The sequence below is a fragment of the Odontesthes bonariensis genome, chromosome 11, assembly GCF_027942865.1.
Source record: "Odontesthes bonariensis isolate fOdoBon6 chromosome 11, fOdoBon6.hap1, whole genome shotgun sequence".
In the NCBI taxonomy this organism is placed as follows: domain Eukaryota; kingdom Metazoa; phylum Chordata; class Actinopteri; order Atheriniformes; family Atherinopsidae; genus Odontesthes; species Odontesthes bonariensis.
Window position 1 is genome coordinate 3,577,921 of NC_134516.1, and position 22,013 is coordinate 3,599,933.

At 44.0% G+C, this 22,013-nt stretch overlaps 2 protein-coding genes across 2 annotated transcripts in view; both read right to left on the bottom strand.

The window, feature by feature from the left end:
- Positions 1–22,013, bottom strand: part of LOC142391162 (NACHT, LRR and PYD domains-containing protein 3-like) — a 355,109-nt gene that overhangs the window by 307,712 nt on the left and 25,384 nt on the right. The gene's annotated exons all lie outside the window — the stretch shown is intronic.
- LOC142391463 (NLR family CARD domain-containing protein 3-like) lies at positions 14,408–21,001 on the bottom strand. The gene is made up of 7 exons (XM_075477218.1): positions 20,951–21,001; positions 17,650–19,442; positions 17,386–17,550; positions 16,551–16,724; positions 15,998–16,171; positions 14,584–14,748; positions 14,408–14,429 (listed from the first exon to the last, which is right to left on the bottom strand). The coding sequence occupies exons 1-7, from the start codon at positions 20,999–21,001 to the stop codon at positions 14,408–14,410; spliced, it is 2,544 nt and encodes an 847-aa protein (XP_075333333.1).

Consider the following 22,013-nt stretch of genomic DNA (forward strand, 5'->3'; position numbering starts at 1 on the left):
TATAACAGTTAGAGAGAACAGATCCCTACTATATAACAGTTAGAGAGAACAGGTCCCCTACTATATAACAGTTAGAGAGAACAGATCCCTACTATATAACAGTTAGAGAGAACAGGTCCCTACTATATAACAGTTAGGAGAACAGGTCCCTACTATATAACAGTTAGAGAGAACAGGTCCCTACTATATAACAGTTAGAGAGAACAGGTCCCTACTATATAACAGTTAGAGAGAACAGGTCCCTACTATATAACAGTTAGAGAGAACAGGTCCCTACTATATAACAGTTAGAGAGAACAGGTCCCTACTATATAACAGTTAGAGAGAACAGGTCCCTACTATATAACAGTTAGGAGAACAGGTCCCTACTATATAACAGTTAGAGAGAACAGGTCCCTACTATATAACAGTTAGAGAGAACAGGTCCCTACTATATAACAGTTAGAGAGAACAGGTCCCTACTATATAACAGTTAGAGAGAACAGATCCCTACTATATAACAGTTAGAGAGAACAGGTCCCTACTATATAACAGTTAGAGAACAGGTCCCTACTATATAACAGTTAGAGAGAACAGATCCCTACTATATAACAGTTAGAGAGAACAGGTCCCTACTATATAACAGTTAGAGAGAACAGATCCCTACTATATAACAGTTAGAGAGAACAGGTCCCTACTATATAACAGTTAGAGAGAACAGGTCCCTACTATATAACAGTTAGAGAGAACAGATCCCTACTATATAACAGTTAGAGAGAACAGGTCCCTACTATATAACAGTTAGAGAGAACAGGTCCCTACTATATAACAGTTAGAGAGAACAGGTCCCTACTATATAACAGTTAGAGAGAACAGGATCCCTACTATATAACAGTTAGAGAGAACAGGTCCCTACTATATAACAGTTAGAGAGAACAGGTCCCTACTATATAACAGTTAGAGAGAACAGATCCCTACTATATAACAGTTAGAGAGAACAGGTCCCTACTATATAACAGTTAGAGAGAACAGGTCCCTACTATATAACAGTTAGAGAGAACAGATCCCTACTATATAACAGTTAGAGAGAACAGGTCCCTACTATATAACAGTTAGAGAGAACAGGTCCCTACTATATAACAGTTAGAGAGAACAGATCCCTACTATATAACAGTTAGAGAGAACAGGTCCCTACTATATAACAGTTAGAGAGAACAGGTCCCTACTATATAACAGTTAGAGAGAACAGTTCCCTACTATATAACAGTTAGAGAGAACAGATCCCTACTATATAACAGTTAGAGAGAACAGGTCCCTACTATATAACAGTTAGAGAGAACAGATCCCTACTATATAACAGTTAGAGAGAACAGATCCCTACTATATAACAGTTAGAGAGAACAGGTCCCTACTATATAACAGTTAGAGAGAACAGGTCCCTACTATATAACAGTTAGAGAGAACAGGTCCCTACTATATAACAGTTAGAGAGAACAGGTCCCTACTATATAACAGTTAGAGAGAACAGGTCCCTACTATATAACAGTTAGAGAGAACAGGTCCCTACTATATAACAGTTAGAGAGAACAGGTCCCTACTATATAACAGTTAGAGAGAACAGATCCCTACTATATAACAGTTAGGAGAACAGGTCCCTACTATATAACAGTTAGAGAGAACAGGTCCCTACTATATAACAGTTAGAGAGAACAGGTCCCTACTATATAACAGTTAGAGAGAACAGGTCCCTACTATATAACAGTTAGAGAGAACAGGTCCCTACTATATAACAGTTAGGAGAACAGGTCCCTACTATATAACAGTTAGAGAGAACAGGTCCCTACTATATAACAGTTAGGAGAACAGGTCCCTACTATATAACAGTTAGAGAGAACAGGTCCCTACTATATAACAGTTAGGAGAACAGGTCCCTACTATATAACAGTTAGGAGAACAGGTCCCTACTATATAACAGTTAGAGAGAACAGGTCCCTACTATATAACAGTTAGAGAGAACAGGTCCCTACTATATAACAGTTAGAGAGAACAGGTCCCTACTATATAACAGTTAGGAGAACAGGTCCCTACTATATAACAGTTAGAGAGAACAGGATCCCTACTATATGACAGTTAGGAGAACAGGTCCCTACTATATAACAGTTAGGAGAACAGGTCCCTACTATATAACAGTTAGAGAGAACAGGTCCCTACTATATAACAGTTAGGAGAACAGGTCCCTACTATATAACAGTTAGAGAGAACAGATCCCTACTATATAACAGTTAGGAGAACAGGTCCCTACTATATAACAGTTAGAGAGAACAGGTCCCTACTATATAACAGTTAGAGAGAACAGGTCCCTACTATATAACAGTTAGGAGAACAGGTCCCTACTATATAACAGTTAGAGAGAACAGGTCCCTACTATATAACAGTTAGAGAGAACAGGTCCCTACTATATAACAGTTAGGAGAACAGGTCCCTACTATATAACAGTTAGGAGAACAGGTCCCTACTATATAACAGTTAGAGAGAACAGGTCCCTACTATATAACAGTTAGGAGAACAGGTCCCTACTATATAACAGTTAGAGAGAACAGGTCCCTACTATATAACAGTTAGGAGAACAGGTCCCTACTATATGACAGTTAGGAGAACAGGTCCCTACTATATAACAGTTAGAGAGAACAGGTCCCTACTATATGACAGTTAGGAGAACAGGTCCCTACTATATAACAGTTAGGAGAACAGGTCCCTACTATATGACAGTTAGGAGAACAGGTCCCTACTATATGACAGTTAGGAGAACAGGTCCCTACTATATAACAGTTAGGAGAACAGGTCCCTACTATATGACAGTTAGGAGAACAGGTCCCTACTATATAACAGTTAGAGAGAACAGGTCCCTACTATATAACAGTTAGGAGAACAGGTCCCTACTATATAACAGTTAGAGAGAACAGGTCCCTACTATATAACAGTTAGAGAGAACAGGTCCCTACTATATAACAGTTAGAGAGAACAGGTCCCTACTATATAACAGTTAGAGAGAACAGGTCCCTACTATATAACAGTTAGAGAGAACAGGTCCCTACTATATAACAGTTAGAGAGAACAGGTCCCTACTATATAACAGTTAGAGAGAACAGGTCCCTACTATATAACAGTTAGGAGAACAGGTCCCTACTATATAACAGTTAGGAGAACAGATCCCTACTATATAACAGTTAGGAGAACAGGTCCCTACTATATAACAGTTAGAGAGAACAGATCCCTACTATATAACAGTTAGAGAGAACAGGTCCCTACTATATAACAGTTAGGAGAACAGGTCCCTACTATATAACAGTTAGGAGAACAGGTCCCTACTATATAACAGTTAGAGAGAACAGGTCCCTACTATATAACAGTTAGGAGAACAGGTCCCTACTATATAACAGTTAGGAGAACAGGTCCCTACTATATAACAGTTAGGAGAACAGGTCCCTACTATATGACAGTTAGGAGAACAGGTCCCTACTATATAACAGTTAGAAGAACAGGTCCCTACTATATGACAGTTAGGAGAACAGGTCCCTACTATATGACAGTTAGGAGAACAGGTCCCTACTATATAACAGTTAGAGAGAACAGGTCCCTACTATATGACAGTTAGGAGAACAGGTCCCTATAATATAACAGTTAGGAGAACAGGTCCCTACTATATGACAGTTAGAGAGAACAGATCCCTACTATATAACAGTTAGAGAGAACAGATCCCTACTATATGACAGTTAGGAGAACAGGTCCCTACTATATGACAGTTAGGAGAACAGGTCCCTACTATATGACAGTTAGAGAGAACAGGTCCCTACTATATGACAGTTAGGAGAACAGGTCCCTACTATAAAACAGTTAGGAGAACAGGTCCCTACTATATAACAGTTAGGAGAACAGGTCCCTACTATATAACAGTTAGGAGAACAGGTCCCTACTATATGACAGTTAGGAGAACAGATCCCTACTATATGACAGTTAGGAGAACAGGTCCCTACTATATAACAGTTAGGAGAACAGGTCCCTACTATATAACAGTTAGAGAGAACAGGTCCCTACTATATAACAGTTAGAGAGAACAGGTCCCTACTATATAACAGTTAGGAGAACAGGTCCCTACTATATAACAGTTAGAGAGAACAGGTCCCTACTATATAACAGTTAGGAGAACAGGTCCCTACTATATAACAGTTAGAGAGAACAGGTCCCTACTATATAACAGTTAGAGAGAACAGGTCCCTACTATATAACAGTTAGGAGAACAGGTCCCTACTATATAACAGTTAGGAGAACAGATCCCTACTATATAACAGTTAGAGAGAACAGGTCCCTACTATATAACAGTTAGAGAGAACAGGTCCCTACTATATAACAGTTAGGAGAACAGGTCCCTACTATATAACAGTTAGGAGAACAGGTCCCTACTATATAACAGTTAGGAGAACAGGTCCCTACTATATAACAGTTAGAGAGAACAGGTCCCTACTATATAACAGTTAGAGAGAACAGGTCCCTACTATATAACAGTTAGAGAGAACAGGTCCCTACTATATAACAGTTAGGAGAACAGATCCCTACTATATAACAGTTAGAGAGAACAGGTCCCTACTATATAACAGTTAGGAGAACAGGTCCCTACTATATAACAGTTAGGAGAACAGATCCCTACTATATAACAGTTAGAGAGAACAGGTCCCTACTATATAACAGTTAGGAGAACAGGTCCCTACTATATAACAGTTAGAGAGAACAGGTCCCTACTATATAACAGTTAGAGAGAACAGGTCCCTACTATATAACAGTTAGAGAGAACAGGTCCCTACTATATAACAGTTAGGAGAACAGGTCCCTACTATATAACAGTTAGAGAGAACAGGTCCCTACTATATAACAGTTAGGAGAACAGGTCCCTACTATATGACAGTTAGGAGAACAGGTCCCTACTATATAACAGTTAGAGAGAACAGGTCCCTACTATATAACAGTTAGAGAGAACAGGTCCCTACTATATAACAGTTAGAGAGAACAGGTCCCTACTATATAACAGTTAGGAGAACAGGTCCCTACTATATAACAGTTAGAGAGAACAGGTCCCTACTATATAACAGTTAGGAGAACAGGTCCCTACTATATGACAGTTAGGAGAACAGGTCCCTACTATATAACAGTTAGGAGAACAGGTCCCTACTATATGACAGTTAGGAGAACAGATCCCTACTATATAACAGTTAGAGAGAACAGATCCCTATAATATAACAGTTAGAGAGAACAGATCCCTACTATATGACAGTTAGGAGAACAGGTCCCTACTATATAACAGTTAGAGAGAACAGATCCCTATAATATAACAGTTAGAGAGAACAGGTCCCTACTATATAACAGTTAGGAGAACAGGTCCCTACTATATAACAGTTAGGAGAACAGGTCCCTACTATATGACAGTTAGGAGAACAGATCCCTACTATATGACAGTTAGAGAGAACAGGTCCCTACTATATAACAGTTAGAGAGAACAGGTCCCTATAATATAACAGTTAGAGAGAACAGATCCCTACTATATAACAGTTAGAGAGAACAGGTCCCTACTATATAACAGTTAGGAGAACAGGTCCCTACTATATGACAGTTAGGAGAACAGATCCCTACTATATAACAGTTAGAGAGAACAGGTCCCTACTATATAACAGTTAGGAGAACAGGTCCCTACTATATGACAGTTAGGAGAACAGATCCCTACTATATAACAGTTAGGAGAACAGGTCCCTACTATATAACAGTTAGGAGAACAGGTCCCTACTATATAACAGTTAGAGAGAACAGGTCCCTACTATATAACAGTTAGGAGAACAGGTCCCTACTATATAACAGTTAGGAGAACAGGTCCCTACTATATGACAGTTAGGAGAACAGATCCCTACTATATAACAGTTAGGAGAACAGGTCCCTACTATATGACAGTTAGGAGAACAGATCCCTACTATATAACAGTTAGAGAGAACAGGTCCCTACTATATAACAGTTAGAGAGAACAGGTCCCTACTATATAACAGTTAGAGAGAACAGGTCCCTACTATATAACAGTTAGGAGAACAGGTCCCTACTATATAACAGTTAGGAGAACAGATCCCTACTATATAACAGTTAGAGAGAACAGGTCCCTACTATATAACAGTTAGAGAGAACAGATCCCTACTATATAACAGTTAGAGAGAACAGATCCCTACTATATAACAGTTAGAGAGAACAGATCCCTACTATATAACAGTTAGAGAGAACAGGTCCCTACTATATGACAGTTAGGAGAACAGGTCCCTACTATATAACAGTTAGGAGAACAGGTCCCTACTATATAACAGTTAGGAGAACAGGTCCCTACTATATAACAGTTAGGAGAACAGGTCCCTACTATATAACAGTTAGGAGAACAGGTCCCTACTATATAACAGTTAGAGAGAACAGATCCCTACTATATAACAGTTAGAGAGAACAGATCCCTACTATATAACAGTTAGAGAGAACAGGTCCCTACTATATAACAGTTAGGAGAACAGGTCCCTACTATATAACAGTTAGGAGAACAGGTCCCTACTATATAACAGTTAGAGAGAACAGATCCCTACTATATAACAGTTAGAGAGAACAGATCCCTACTATATAACAGTTAGGAGAACAGATCCCTACTATATAACAGTTAGGAGAACAGGTCCCTACTATATAACAGTTAGAGAGAACAGGTCCCTACTATATAACAGTTAGAGAGAACAGATCCCTACTATATAACAGTTAGAGAGAACAGGTCCCTACTATATAACAGTTAGGAGAACAGGTCCCTACTATATAACAGTTAGAGAGAACAGATCCCTACTATATAACAGTTAGAGAGAACAGGTCCCTACTATATAACAGTTAGGAGAACAGGTCCCTACTATATAACAGTTAGAGAGAACAGATCCCTACTATATAACAGTTAGAGAGAACAGGTCCCTACTATATGACAGTTAGGAGAACAGATCCCTACTATATAACAGTTAGAGAGAACAGGTCCCTACTATATAACAGTTAGGAGAACAGGTCCCTACTATATAACAGTTAGGAGAACAGGTCCCTACTATATAACAGTTAGAGAGAACAGGTCCCTACTATATAACAGTTAGGAGAACAGGTCCCTACTATATAACAGTTAGAGAGAACAGGTCCCTACTATATAACAGTTAGAGAGAACAGGTCCCTACTATATAACAGTTAGGAGAACAGATCCCTACTATATAACAGTTAGAGAGAACAGATCCCTACTATATGACAGTCTTGACCAGCCGCGAGCTCTATTTATCTGCCTCTGAGCTCCCTCTGACTCACGGTTGCGCCAACAGAGCGGGAAAACGGCTTCAAACTGCCTTTTCATTCACACAGAACAGCTCTGCCCCAGCTCGGCCGGCTGCTGCTGCCTCCCTCCCCCGGCTGGCTGGGAAGTCCTCACTGGGGCTCAGGCTGATGCTGCTGCTTCGGCTTTTCCTCTGCCACACACAGGCATGATGGGAAATGTATGCTAATTCTGCTACGTACAGCAGGAAGCTGTGTCTCTTCTGTAGTAACCTGCGTCTCTTCTTCTCTTCTTTCTTTACTTTATTTATTAGTATTATTACAACTCATCAGTGCTGAGAAGAATATTATTATCACCTGTCTTTTGGCCTCTCGCAGGGACACAAAATTCAATGGGATAATCCATTCAAAAGCACCTAACGAGCCCCAAACTCTGAGAAACTCTGTTAATAACTCTGAGAAACTCTGTTAATAACTCTGAGAAACTCTGTTAATAACTCGGAGAAACTCTGTTAATTACTCTGTTATTTTATTCTCCAAAGATGGACTTTTTGAAGGGAAAACTCCTGCTTTAGTAAGTTTTCATTCACCTGCTTTTTCTTTCCTTTTACTAACAATGTCGGCCAGAGTTGGGGCTGAAAATATTTCTCTAACAAAGACTGATATCCGGCTTTATTTGACCAAACTTACCTGCCGCTCAAATTACAATCAGTCTGATTAAGATCCAAGCAAAGCTATGCCACCTGCTTACAGTGTTGAAACACAACTCAGAAATGCACATTTCACAGACCAAAGATGGGATGAAACTGAAACCTTAAGTATGAAAACGGATCACTTTGGCTTTCTTTATGCTCGCTCCTGTTTAGCAGCCACGTGTGATGGGACGTGCCGTACTTTAAACGCTACACAAGCTCAGCTCGTGGCATCACTCACCCACAGGAACTACAGCTCAAAGTGGTTTTCAGTCATTTTTTTGCTAATATTCTTCATTGGAGCTTTTATTTTCACACACACACTTGGCTTCTATTCATTCGGACGTGCTGCAGCACGGAGATAAAACTATTTCCGGTGCAAATAAAAGCACAATTCAGTCAAATTCATTTCAGTTTTATTTTGACATGATATTTATAAATCACAACAAACATCATCTTAGGAGGCTTCTAAAGGTAAAGTCCTGAATTACAGCACTGATGGCAAAGCCCAGACATCCACTTATAGTTCAGGGTATCAAGCACATATTTCAGAAATATGCTTTCATGTTCACAAGCACACTGCAAATTATTTCATCTCATTTTTAAACTTTTTTTTTTTACATAGAAATTCTACATTAAAAGTATCAGTTTGTCACATGTGCAGCAAACTAACTGCAGCTGACAGCAACTGAATGGTCTCAGTGTGAAGCTTTGACTGGAAACTCACAGAAAAACAACATCCTGGAAGAATGGCAGCTTCCATCTTTAAAGGACCGGAAGAGGAAGAAGTTTCCAAGGAATCATTCAGAAGAGTTTCACACAGAAACTGACTGAGTCCCTGAGTCTGAAAAGGTGTTTCTGAGTGAAAGAGACAGACATGAACAGACTGAACTATCTGTTCAGCAGGGATTCTCTGACAGGAGGACTCTCTGTGTACTCAGCACAGAGACAACCTGGAACCAGGATACCAGAACCCAAATCCAGGATGCAGAGGTTCTTCAGTGAATGTGGTGCTGAAGGTGTGGAGGTGGATCAGTGTGTCAGAGGAGACTCTGTAGAAGGACAGAGTGCCAGCAGGACGGTCCACATACACTGCTGCTCTGTTACAGACAGAGGAGGAGGAGGAGGAGGAGGAGGAGGAGGAGGAGGAGGGGGAGGAGGAGGAGGAGGAGGAGATGGGGATGGATGTTTCTCTGTGATTGTGCCTGGCAGAGTATTTACCTCTATCAGAGCAGCTCAGACTCCAGGACTGATCGTTCCTTCCAAACAAACAGTCTTCTCCTCTCCTGCTGATTCCTCTGTAACTCACTGATATATTAACTCCTCCTCTCCACTCCACCTCCCAGTAACAGCGACCAGTCAGAACATTGCTACACAGCAGCTGACACCAGCCATCAAACCTGTCTGGATGAGCAGGATATGACTGAACCTCCTCCACACATGTCACCTTCCTGTTGTTGTCAGACAGTTTCAGGTATCTGTGGACTGTGTTTGTGTCGATTGTGAGTTGGCAGGAATCTGATGGAGAGAACAAACACAGTCCAGCTGCAGTTATTGATCCATCATCTGTTCACTTTGATCAATGAGTGATGTGACAGTGTGGCGATGGCTGGATGTCATGAATCAGATGAAGAACACACTCACACTTCCTCAGCCCTGGTGTCAGCCATCGTTCTCCAGCAGGCTCCACCCTGAAAGCAGGAAAAGAACTGTCACATGTTTCAGGACTCCAGAAATAGCATCTAGAATGAGCCGGTCCCATTCCAGCTGATGCTGGAGGAACGGTGGAGCACATGCTGCCAGTCATAGCCATATATTCTGCTTATGTCCCAAAGTAAAGACACTCTGGGGAGAGGTATCTGATGCTCTGTACCTCGGGATGCTGCTGTGGCTCTATTAGGAGTGATGCCTAAAGGGCTGAATGGGAGGCCAGAGAAACATCTGTAAATATATTACTGTAGCAGCACTGAGCTGCAGAACTATTAGATGGCTGAACCCCCCCTTCATATAACATCTGGATCCAGAAGGTTTGGGGCCTCCATCAGATGGAGCACATTACAGATCTATGAAGGCTCCTAAAGTCCATCTTTACTAACCGCTGGAGTCCTGTCGGCTCTTTATGAGACACAGTGGCCCTCATTTATCAAACTTGCGTAAGACGAAAAACGTGCGTAGGTCGTGTGTACGTTCTTTTCTGCGCAAAGGTTGGCATTTATCAAATCCATCGTGAGCGCAGGAAAGATGAAATCGCCACGACAGGTCTGAGGCCGTGTACGCACTTTTCCATTTTGACTTAAGGTGACTGCAACACAGCAGCGTCACTAGTGCGTGCCTCAGGAGTCGCAACAAATCCCTAGGTTAAAATTACAGACTTATCACTTTAAAGAAGGCCCATGTTTTATTTGACTTCAACATAAATATAAACATAAACGCAAATTAAATAAATTAAACAAGTACAACTCCGTAATTGGAAGAGTGATGGCTCATTATTCAACCGCGCACCCTCACACCGAACAGGAGAGGCGCTTCAACACTGCGCATTCGCGCACGCGTGCCGATGTGGAGAGGTGTATAGGGCTCCTAAAGCTGGATCTGTCTCTCGGCTGCGGGGGGAACCCTATCCGCCCGAAAAGGTATACAATATTATTATTGCATGCGGGGATCTCCATAACATTGCCCAAAAAAATGGAGTGCCATTTCCAGATGTACATCCAGAGGACCCCGCACCCAGAGATCCCTACCACCAGCCTGCACAGCCAAGAGCGCTCAGGAGGGGAGAGGAACTTATTCAGCGATTCTGACTTTTGGTAAGCATTCTGTTATTCAAGGAAAAAAGAAAGGAGAACAACGATTTCTTTCAGCATTTATTCTGTGACTTCAGTGTTTCATTTATGTCTTTCAATGTACTGTCGATAGATTGCATGGTGTGTGTTAAAGCCATCATCCACTTCACGATCTCTGTTTGTCTTTCTAGGACCTCTGTGGTTAACACGGCTGGCCGGTGTGACGCTGCAGACCGGGGGACAGAGGCAGGCAGACGCTTCGGATGTTGACGGGGCCGCGTATTCGTCGCGCGGGTCAGGTTGCCCGGATGCCATTTCGGATTCATCTGTGAATGAAAATTATTAGTTTGATTAGGAACCTCATTTGTGTTGAATATTAAAGCAACTGTTTTATTTAAACGTCTTGGGTATGCAGTCATTCTTACCATTCTCGAGCTCTGACATGGGCGCATCAGTGTCAAGTTTCCCTGGCACGCCCGATGAGGACGTAGCTCCGATCAGGCCAGCCACCCTCTCCAAATCCAAACCTGGATCGGACCCCCCCACCCCCGCTGTCCGACATGCTGCGTCGGACAGCTGCGACCTTCTTTTTTTGGCCAATTTCATATCGGACCACTTCTTCCTGATCTTATTGGAGAAAAAGTAAAACATCGTTCAATTTTAGATTTCATTTAATCTGGAGTTTATCACATTTTATTGACCATCACAGTAGGGGAAAATACATACCTCGTCCGGTCTGCGATTTACATCGCCAACGCTGTTGACAGCCGTCCCAGCTGTCAACAGCGTTGACAGCGTTTCTTTGTCGCCTTTCGTCTATCCATGTCGCAAACTCTAGAGGTGCGGCCTTTTGTAGAAGGCGTGGTTAGGATCATTACGATGGATTTCAGCCGCCGGATTTATCAACAGCCGCTCGGTTTTACGATGGGATTGGTGTGGTACGCATGTTCTGTAAATCTCACTTGAGCCTCTGCGTACGACGAGTTCTCCGCTCATATATATGATGCTTTCTACGACGGCTTGATAAATGAGGGCCATTGAGACTGCTTAGCCTTCCTGCTCTGCCACCTGTTTCCCATCATCCACACAGAGCCTCACAATGTTTCAGTGCTGCTCTCCTCAGCACTTATTTCTGTGTGGGCTTGTACATATGAATGTCTGAATGTGTATATTTGATTTAACATATTTAATGTGGCCCTGTGATGGAGGGCAACCTGTCCAGGGTGAACCCCGCCTCTGGCCCCGCTGGGAGGGGCTCCGGCCCCCCCGACGGATTCAGCGGGTGGAGAAGGTGGATGGATGGATGTTTCATGCATTTCATTGGGAGTGGATATTTGTTCTGTTGGTCTCTTGTTTGCTTTTGATCTTAATTTGGATATAATGGCCCTCATTTATCAAGCCGTCGTAGAAAGCATCATATATATGAGCGGAGAACTCGTCGTACGCAGAGGCTCAAGTGAGATTTACAGAACATGTGTACCACACCAATCCCATCGTAAAACCGAGCGGCTGTTGATAAATCCGGCGGCTGAAATCCATCGTAATGATCCTAACCACGCCTTCTACAAAAGGCCGCACCTCTAGAGTTTGCGACATGGATAGACGAAAGGCGGCAAAGAAACGCTGTCAACACCGTTGACAGCTGGGACGGCTGTCAACAGCGTTGGCGATGTAAATCGCAGACCGGACAAGTTATGTATTTTCCCCTACTGTGATGGTCAATAAAATGTGATAAACTCCAGATTAAATGAAATCTAAAATTGAGCGATGTTTTACCTTTTCTCCAATAAGATCAGGAAGAAGTGGTCCGATATGAAATTGGCCAAAAAAAGAAGGTCGCAGCTGTCCGACGCAGCATGTCACAAACGGGGGGGGGGTCCGATCCAGGTTTGGATTTGGAGAGGGTGGCTGGCCTGATCGGAGCTACGTCCTCATCAGGCGTGCCAGGGAAACTTGACACTGATGCGCCCATGTCAGAGCTCGAGAATGGTAAGAATGACTGCACACCCAAGACGTTTAAATAACACAGTTGCTTTAATATTCAACACAAATGAGGTTCCTAATCAAACTAATAATTTTCATTCACAGATGAATCCGAAGTGGCATCCGGGCAACCTGACCCGCGCGACGAATACGCGGCCCCGTCAACATCCGAAGCGTCTGCCTGCCTCTGTCCCCCCGGTCTGCAGCGTCACACCGGCCAGCCGTGTTAACCACAGAGGTCCTAGAAAGACAAACAGAGATCGTGAAGTGGATGATGGCTTTAACACACACCATGCAATCTATCGACAGTAGCCTACATTGAAAGACATAAATGAAACACTGAAGTCACAGAATAAATGCTGAAAGAAATCGTTGTTCTCCTTTCTTTTTTCCTTGAATAACAGAATGCTTACCAAAAGTCAGAATCGCTGAATAAGTTCCTCTCTCCTCCTGAGCGCTCTTGGCTGTGCTGGCTGGTGGAAGGGATCTCTGGGTGCGGGGTCCTCTGGATGTACATCTGGAAATGGCACTCCATTTTTTTGGGCAATGTTATGGAGATCCCCGCATGTAATAATAATATTGCATACCTTTTCGGGCGGATAGGGTTCCCCCCGCAGCCGAGAGACAGATCCAGCTAGGAGCCCTGTACACCTCTCCACAGTGGCACGCGTGCGCGTATGCGCAGTGTTAAAGCGCCTCTCCTGTTCGGTGTGAGGGTGCGCGGTTGAATAATGAGCCATCACTCTTCCAATTACGGAGTTGTACTTGTTTAATTTATTTAATTTGCGTTTATGTTTATATTTATGTTGAAGTCAAATAAAACATGGGCCTTCTTTAAAGTGATAAGTCTGTAATTTTAACCTAGGGATTTGTTGCGACTCCTGAGCACGCACTAGTGACGCTGCTGTATTGCAGTCACCGCAAGTCAAAATGGAAAAGTGCGTACACGGCCTCAGACCTGTCGTGGCGATTTCATCTTTCCTGCGCTCACGATGGATTTGATAAATGCCAACCTTTGCGCAGAAAAGAACGTACACACGACCTACGCACGTTTTTCGTCTTACGCAAGTTTGATAAATGAGGGCCACTGTGTGTAATTATCATCTCCAGCTGGATAGAGAAAAGTGCAGAAACTGAACGTCGGCGCTGAAAACCCAATAAAAAACAAGTTCAAACTAAATGTTTTCTGCAGTCAGATGATGGAGATGATGAAGTTTCTGTCTCTGAATTCAACTCTTCACCTTTGGAAGAATTTTCACTTTGATTTTTCTCTCCTTTCTGAAGCCAAATATGAGCTTTAAACACTGAGCTGAAATCTCTTCAGTCTCTGACATCATGGTCTCTCCTGATGGTCACATTGTTTCTGCTGACTCCTCTCAGAAGGTTTCAGGGCAGCCAAACATCCAGATCCTCTCTCAGGACGCAGCTCTAACCCACATGTACGCATTTCCAGATGTACGCTGAACATGGTTCTAGAAATCTTTGTGCTAAGCTAGGCTAACATGTCCTGGACCCATCTGTGCGTCTGATCCAGGGTCAGAGGACCAACAGACACTTCTCACTGTTGTTCCTGCAGATGTTCTCCTTGAGACCTCCTCCACAAACACCTGCTGTTCATGTCCAACCAGCGTTGGTGCTGTGAGCAAAGGAAACAGGCTCCTACATGTGTGACTGTTCATGTAACACTCAGCAGGAAGCAGAAGCACAGGGCTGAGTGCAGCACAGAGAACATGTTCCCAGCTCTGCCTCCTCTGTCAGACACTGTGAGGCTGCAGCAGGCCTCTCCATACCTGAGTGTGTGTGGATCCTTCAGTGCGGCCCTCAGCAGCTTCTCTCCTGAGGCTCCTGGATGGTTGTAGCTCAGGTCCAGCTCTCTCAGATGGGATTTGGGGTTGGAGGTCACAGCTTCAGCCAGAGAAGCACAGCCTTCCTCTGTGATCAGACAGCCTGACAGGCTGCAGACACACACAACAACAGAAACTCTGAGAGAACTGCTCTGAAGCTGAATGTCTGCAGCTGTCTCACATTACTGACTCTGTGTCTTCACAAATCTGAGTCACAATCACACTACACACACGTGGATGGACCTGATTTCTGCTGCCATTTTAGCCCCGAACACATGCAGCCACTCCCCACTGAGTCCTGTTCAGATAGAAATATGCTCTGCACCACAGTGAGAGCAGCAGTGAAGAAGAAGCTGATTTCACTGATGTGAACCTGAGACGCTCGTCAGCAGGGGCGCCGCCAGGGATTTAACAATTATTTTCATGGGCCCCAAACAGCCGGTCAGGAGGCTTTATGATGAATTATGATGAATTTACGATGCTATTTTACAGAAAACTATGCATTTTGATGCTATTTTACAGAAAACTATGCATTTTGATGCTATTTTCAGTCCGTTTTTGGTTTTCAAAAATGTGTTCCTTCTACTTTTCCTTCTCCTCTTTTTTTCCTTTCTGTTCGTGTGTGGCTACCTGACTTTGAGGCATATTGCCTTCTCTGCCTTCTTACCCGCTGCGGCGCTGCAGCTGATCCAGTCGGACTGAACCATTTCACATAAAAAGAGAGGGGGGGGGCTTAATGTTTCCAAAACAAATAAAGTTATTGTTACCGGAACATTGTAAATAAAATATATTTGTGACTATAGGTTAGTTAATAACTTGGTGTCACATTATTTTCTGTCAGTGTTATAACTTTATGGGGGCCTCTCTGGGCCCCTCTTAATCATGGGCCCCTAGAAGCCTGAACACGGTTCTGAGCCAGGTTTGACGGCTGCTCTGCGGGGCGAGTATACGTGTCCCGTACTGTATGTGTTGTAGCGAGGGAATCCACTGAAAGGGAACGTAATGTCATGCGTATCAGTTCAGTCAGAAGGAACCAGGTCCAACGCTTGTTTACAGCTGGTTGGCCCCGCCCATCAGGTGGGCTCAGGAGGACAACTCACTCAAAGAACTTTGTAGGAATCTGCACTCTACATTATTTACTGGAGGAGAACGCAGCCCAAAAGGAAACTGAGCAAATGATGCAACAAAGACTTTCCAGGTTGTTCCAGGTTCAGGTTCAGGTTCCAGGTTCAGGTTCCAGGTTCAGGTTCCAGGTTCAGGTTCCAGGTTCAGGTTCCAGGTTCAGGTGAGTTCCTGTGGTGTCAGAGGCCTAAAGCTGCTGGAACAATCATACAAAGAGCATCCACAGGTGTTCTGTTACCTGAGAGTTTCCAGTCTGCAGTTTGGACTCTTCAGGCCAGCAGACACCTGCTTCAGCCCTGAATCCTGCAGGTTGTTGTTACTCAGGTCCAGTTGTGTCAGGCTGGAGGACTGGGAGCTGAGAGCTGAGGACACAGCTGCACATCCTTCATCTGAGAGGTTACAGACGCTCAGCCTGAGGAGACAGTTACAGAGAAAAAGAACAGCTGGGATCAGAATCAGTCAGCTCTAATGCTGACTGTGGACTGAAAGCCCACTTAGAGGGAACATCAGGGTTAGAAGCCTGTGATCGTGTCCGTGCGGTGGTTTTTATGCTCAGAGACGCATCATGAGTGAAACAAGGAGTCCACACGGTGGCTGAGCCTTTCCACCCTGGAGCTGCAGCTCATCAGAGACAGTCTCAGAATCTGATTCAAACAGCAGAGGCTTTCATGGGGAACAAAGCTGAGGAACTGATCCCATCAGACTGATGGTGGGGCTGACTTCAGAGCTGCCCACCGGGAACAAAGGCTAACATTTATCAGCACTCTGCTCCAGCATGAAAACAGCCTCACCTGAGAGTTTCCAGCCCACAGGTTGGACTCTGCAGTCCAGACAGCAGCTTCACCCCTGAATCCTGCTGCAGGTTGTAGTTACTCAGGTCCAGTTGTGTCAGGCTGGAGGACTGGGAGCTGAGAGCTGAGGACAGAGCTTCACATCCTTCATCTGAGAGGTTACAGACGCTCAGCCTGAGGAGAAGATGTTAAACAGTCTTACATTCAGTCACATTTAATAAGAACAGTCACATAAGGGACAGTAATGATGTGAAGCTGCTCTGCAGCCACAATATCTCTGTAACTTCTACTGAGGAGTCTCTGAATCTGGTGATGTGCACTATGGTTCCATTCTTGGTGTTTTATATTCATGTTTTTAATGGACTTTAATTACTAATCCACAGCAGAGATGATGAAAATGTCTCCCATCGCCCACAAATATCTCACTATACACAGAAACACTTTATTAGGGATTCATGAAGGCTGATCCACAGATATATGATTTTAATAAGCCCGCCAACTACTTTTAATTAAAGAAAAATTCACATGTTTTCTTCTTTTTGTGTGCCCTTTACTTAACCTCTTTTAAGGTTAAAAAGGGCTGTGTGTCAATGTTCTACCTCAAGATTTCTGTAAATCTTTTTTCTTCTTATATGTAACTGTTGTACTTTTACAAAACTTTGATACCATTTAGAATTACACCAGCCCAAGCTTTGGGTTGTTGCAGACTAGATCAGAGGAAAGGGACACAGATCTGGAGACGTTTTACTTTGTGGATTTAAAGCAGATGTGAAGATGTTTTCAGATTATTGCATCACAGAGACTGTATGAAGCTGAAACAGCAGAGAAACCTGACCTGAGAGCTTCCAGCTTACAGTGAGGACTCTGCAGTCCATCAGACAGCTGCTTCACTCCTGAGCCGCAGATACTCAGGTCCAGTTGTGTCAGGCTGGAGGACTGGGAGCTGAGAGCTGAGGACACAGCTGCACATCCTTCACCTGAGAGGATACAGCTGCTCAGCCTGAGGAGGAAATAATGAGAGAAGTAGGAATCTGGGACTTTCTCTCCTATAGAAACAGCAGCAGGATATTCATACACATCCCTCTATATCTGTACTCACACAGCTTTGTTGGAGGCTTTGACCACTGGCAGCAGCCTCAGAAGAGCCTCCTCTGAAGCAGAGTATTTATTCAGGTCAAACACATCCAGATGTTTTCCTGATGACAGTAAGATGAAGACCAGAGCTGACCACTGAGCAGGAAACAGTTTATCTGTGGAGAGACTTCCTGAACTCAGGGCCTGTTGGATCTGCTCCACCAGAGAACGATCATTCAGTTCATTCAGACAGTGGAACAGATTGATGCTTCTCTCTGCAGACAGATCCTCTCTGATCTTCTTCTTGATGTAACAGACTGTTTCCTGATTGGTCTGTGAGCTACTTCCTGTCTGTGTCAGCAGGCCTCGTAGGAGCCTCTGATTGGTCTGCAGGGAAAGACCCAGGAGGAAGCGGAGGAACAGGTCCAGGTGTCCGTTTGGACTCTCTAAGGCCTTGTTCACAGCACTCTGATGGAAGAGAGTCTCTGTTAGTGTTTCAGACTCCTGAGACTTTAGTTGTTCCTCCATCAGGTTGAGTCCAGAGTTGCTGAAGGTCAGATGCACATGAAGAGCAGCCAGAAACTCCTGAACACTCAGATGGATGAAGCAGAACACCTTCTCCTGGTACAGCCCTCTCTCCTCTCTAAAGATCTGTGTGAACACTCCTGAGTACACTGAGGCTGCTGAGATATCGATGCCACACTCTGTCAGGTCTGATTCATAGAAGATCAGCTTTCCTTTCTGCAGCTGCTCAAAAGCCAGTTTTCCCAGAGACTCAATCATCTTCCTGCTCTCTGGACTCCAGTGTGGATCTGTCTCAGCTCCTCCTTCATACTTGAGCTTCTTCACTTTGGCCTGAACCACCAGGAAGTGGATGTACATCTCAGTCAGGGTGCTGGGCAGCTCTGCTCCCTCTCTGGTGTCCAACACATCCTCCAGAACTGTAGCAGTGATCCAGCAGAAGACCGGGATGTGGCACATGATGTGGAGGCTTCGGGATGTCTGGATGTGGGAGATGATCCTGCTGGCCTGCTCTGAATCTCTGAATCTCCTCCTGAAGTACTCCTCCTTCTGTGGCTCAGTGAACCCTCTGACCTCTGTCACCATGCCAACACAGCCAGCAGGGATCTGATTGGCTGCTGCAGGTCGTGTGGTTATCCAGAGGCGAGCAGAGGGAAGCAGCTTCCCCCTGATGAGGCTTGTCAGCAGCACATCCACTGAGGTGGGCTCTGTAGCATCAGCCAGGGGCTCCTTGCTGTGGAAGTCCAGAGGAAGTCGACACTCATCCAGACCGTCAAAGATGAACACGACCTGGAACTGTTCAAAGCTGCAGATTCCTGCTGCTTTGGTCTCAGTAAAGAAGTGATGAACAAGCTCCACCAAGCTGAACTTTCTCTCTCTCAGCACATTCAGCTCTCTGAAAGTGAATGGAAACATGAAGTGGATGTCCTGGTTGGCTTTGCCTTCAGCCCAGTCCAGAGTGAACTTCTGTGTTAAGACTGTTTTCCCAATGCCAGCCACTCCCTTTGTCATCACTGTTCTGATTGGTTCATCTCTTCCAGGTGGGCCTTTAAAGATGTCTTCCTGTCTGATGGATGTTTCTGCTCTGCCTGCTTTCCTGGATGCTGCTTCAATCTGTCTGACCTCATGTTCATCATTGACCTCTCCGCTCCCTCCCTCTGTGATGTAGAGCTCTGTGTAGATCTGATTCAGAAGGGTTGGCTTTCCTGCTTTAGGAATCCCCTCAAACACACACTGGAACTTCTTCTTCAGGGCACATTTAACTTTACGTTGACACGCTGGTAAAAACTGCCACAACTGGATGGGACCAGAACCGGAAAAACGTATGAACAAACTGATAAATGTGGTCACAGAAGTTTGCATCAACATGTAATAATCAGTGTTTGTTCAAATATATTAAAAAAATAGGGCTGGGCGAGTTAACTCGTTACTATCGCGTTAACTTGTCAATTATTTAACGCCGATGAATATTTTATCTCACATTACTCTTTTTTTTTTTTTTTGTAATTTTTTTTTTGTAATGTAAAAATATATATATATTTTTTTTACATTTAAAAAATGACTTTACATTTTGGCCAGTCTCCTCATCAAGTTTACATTTTTTTCTAAACTTGTAAATGGAGATAATCTCCCAAAGAAATTATTTTTAACAGTCTTTAGGCAGGAATTTTCTCAAATCTCCACTTGTAAAATTAGAGCATTCTCTAGGTAACACAGTAACATCTTTTAACATGTAATCAATTTTAACAACAATTTCAATATGAAATAATGCATACATTTTACTAAATAACATCATGAATTAAACGCTTGCCGACGATCTTGCTAGCAAACATTCTTGCTAGCAAACGATCTTGCTAGCAAACATTCTTGCTAGCAAACGATCTTGCTAGCAAACGATCTTGCTAGCAAACATTCTTGCTAGCAAACATTCTTGCTAGCAAACGATCTTGCTAGCAAACATTCTTGCTAGCAAACATTCTTGCTAGCAAACGATCTTGCTAGCAAACGATCTTGCTAGCAAACGAACTTTTTCTTTTTTTTCCTCTCTTTGCTTTAAAAGATACAAAATAGTGCAAAAACATGTTTTTTAAAAAAAATACTTTGTTTTTTAAATACGCTAGCAAACGATATTTTTTTTCTTTTTTTCCTCTCTTTGCTTTAAAAGATACAAAAATAGAGCAAAAACTTTTTTTTTTTTTTAATACTTTATTTTTTAAATACGCTAGCAAACGATCTTGCTAGCCATTAGCTTCACATATCATTGATATCACTCACCGGAGTTTCCACAGTAAGCTACCATTATCCAGCCCCGTCAATGTCAGCGATATACACCATGCAGCACTCCCTCTCGCACACTTTATCCTCGATTCTTTTTTTCTTTAGAATTTCCTCTGTGCTTTGCATCTCACCGCTCACATGGCTGGGCTCTCTCCTTATGCTCGGTTTGTTTTTTCCTTCCTCGTGCTTGTCCCTCACACACAAGCGCCGCCAAGGATCAAAAATTCACTGGCGCAGCATTAATCTATGCGTGAGCCGTAGCTACACTTTCAGTGTGCGGGTCCCACCTTCACCCACAGCTCATCGCCCACTTCAGTCTGATGCCAAATCGCGTGCTGATAAATTTCAACCTGTTTAGCTTTTCAAACAACTATTCAAACTATAACTTTCATACAGTTTAACTGCCAGAAAGAAATGATCCCTTAAAATGTAGGAAAACGTGTCCTCTTTCACACAAAGTCACGCTCATTGAGCTCTGCCGCACATTTTTCTTACAAATTGCCTCTGAGCCCAGAGGTCGCCTCTACTTTCTGAACAGCGAGCGTTTGTTGGAGACAGTGGAGCGCAGTCAAAGTCATAGTGCAGTTTTAAGCAGCCAAAGTGAGCGCGCACCTGTCAGAGACACAGGCGAGCCGCACGCGCTCCTGTTCCCGGGGCAACGCCTCGTACTTTTCTTTCTTTCTTTCAGACATTTCAATGTCCAATAAACTCCAAAACAGCCTAGACGTAACGATACCGCAGCGCCGCGGATCTTCGGCCGGTGCGGAGAGCCGTTCGTGACGGGGCTGGGGTGCGGCCGGAGGACGGTCGCCCCTCCCCTATCGCGCACCGCATGTTTGTGGAGAACCTGCTGCTAAATCACTTGCAGAGGCCCTGGAGCCTGGTGACTCTTAAAAAAAATAAAAAATTACATGGAGCTCTGGTCGGGAAGGACCAGAGCTCCATGCCCGGGAAGGGCTGCTTGAGTTCGGGTGAGTGTGCCTGGACCAGGCAGCCTGGTGACTAAAAAAAAAATTCAAAGTGTTTTATAGTACCAGGGGCGTGGAGCTCCAGGCGGTGCGGACTGGATCGTTAGGCCGGGGAGGGGTGCTTAAGTGTGGGTACACAGGTGTGGATGGAGGGCCTGGAGCTCGGTTCTTTATAATCTTTTTTTCTTCTTTTTACAGTACCAGGGGCGTGGAGCTCCAGGGGGTGCGGACTGGATCGTTAGGCCGGGGAGGGGTGCTTAAGTGTGGGTACACAGGAGTGGATGGAGGGCCTGGAGCTCGGTTCTTTATAATCTTTTTTTCTTCTTTCTACAGTACCAGGGTCGTTGAGCTCCAGGCGGTGCGGACTGGATTCTTAGGCCGGGGAGGGGTGCTTAAGTGTGGGTACACAGGTGTGGATGGAGGGCCTGGAGCTCGGTTCTCCTTAATTATATATCACCGGCGGAGGTGAAAATACATGGAAACAGATCTGTCCTTGCACACAGACGCGGCGGTAGTCGGGCAGTAGCAGCGCGGGAGACGCCTCCGTCCCGCGCTGCTTTTGGAAAATAGAACTCGAGCGGAATTTGGACGGCAGCGGCCGGCGGCGGCCGGCGGTGTCCCG

Coding starts and splice junctions, on each gene's coding strand:
- LOC142391463 (XM_075477218.1), bottom strand. CDS start 21,001: ATGACTTTGACTGCGCTCCACTGTCTCCAACAAACGCTCGCTGTTCAG. Junction 19,443..20,950: donor AAACGCTCGCTGTTCAGAAA/GTAGAGGCGACC, acceptor GGTCCCATCCAG/TTGTGGCAGTTTTTACCAGC. Junction 16,172..16,550: donor TGTGGGCTGGAAACTCTCAG/GTGAGGCTGTTT, acceptor CTGTCTCCTCAG/GCTGAGCGTCTGTAACCTCT.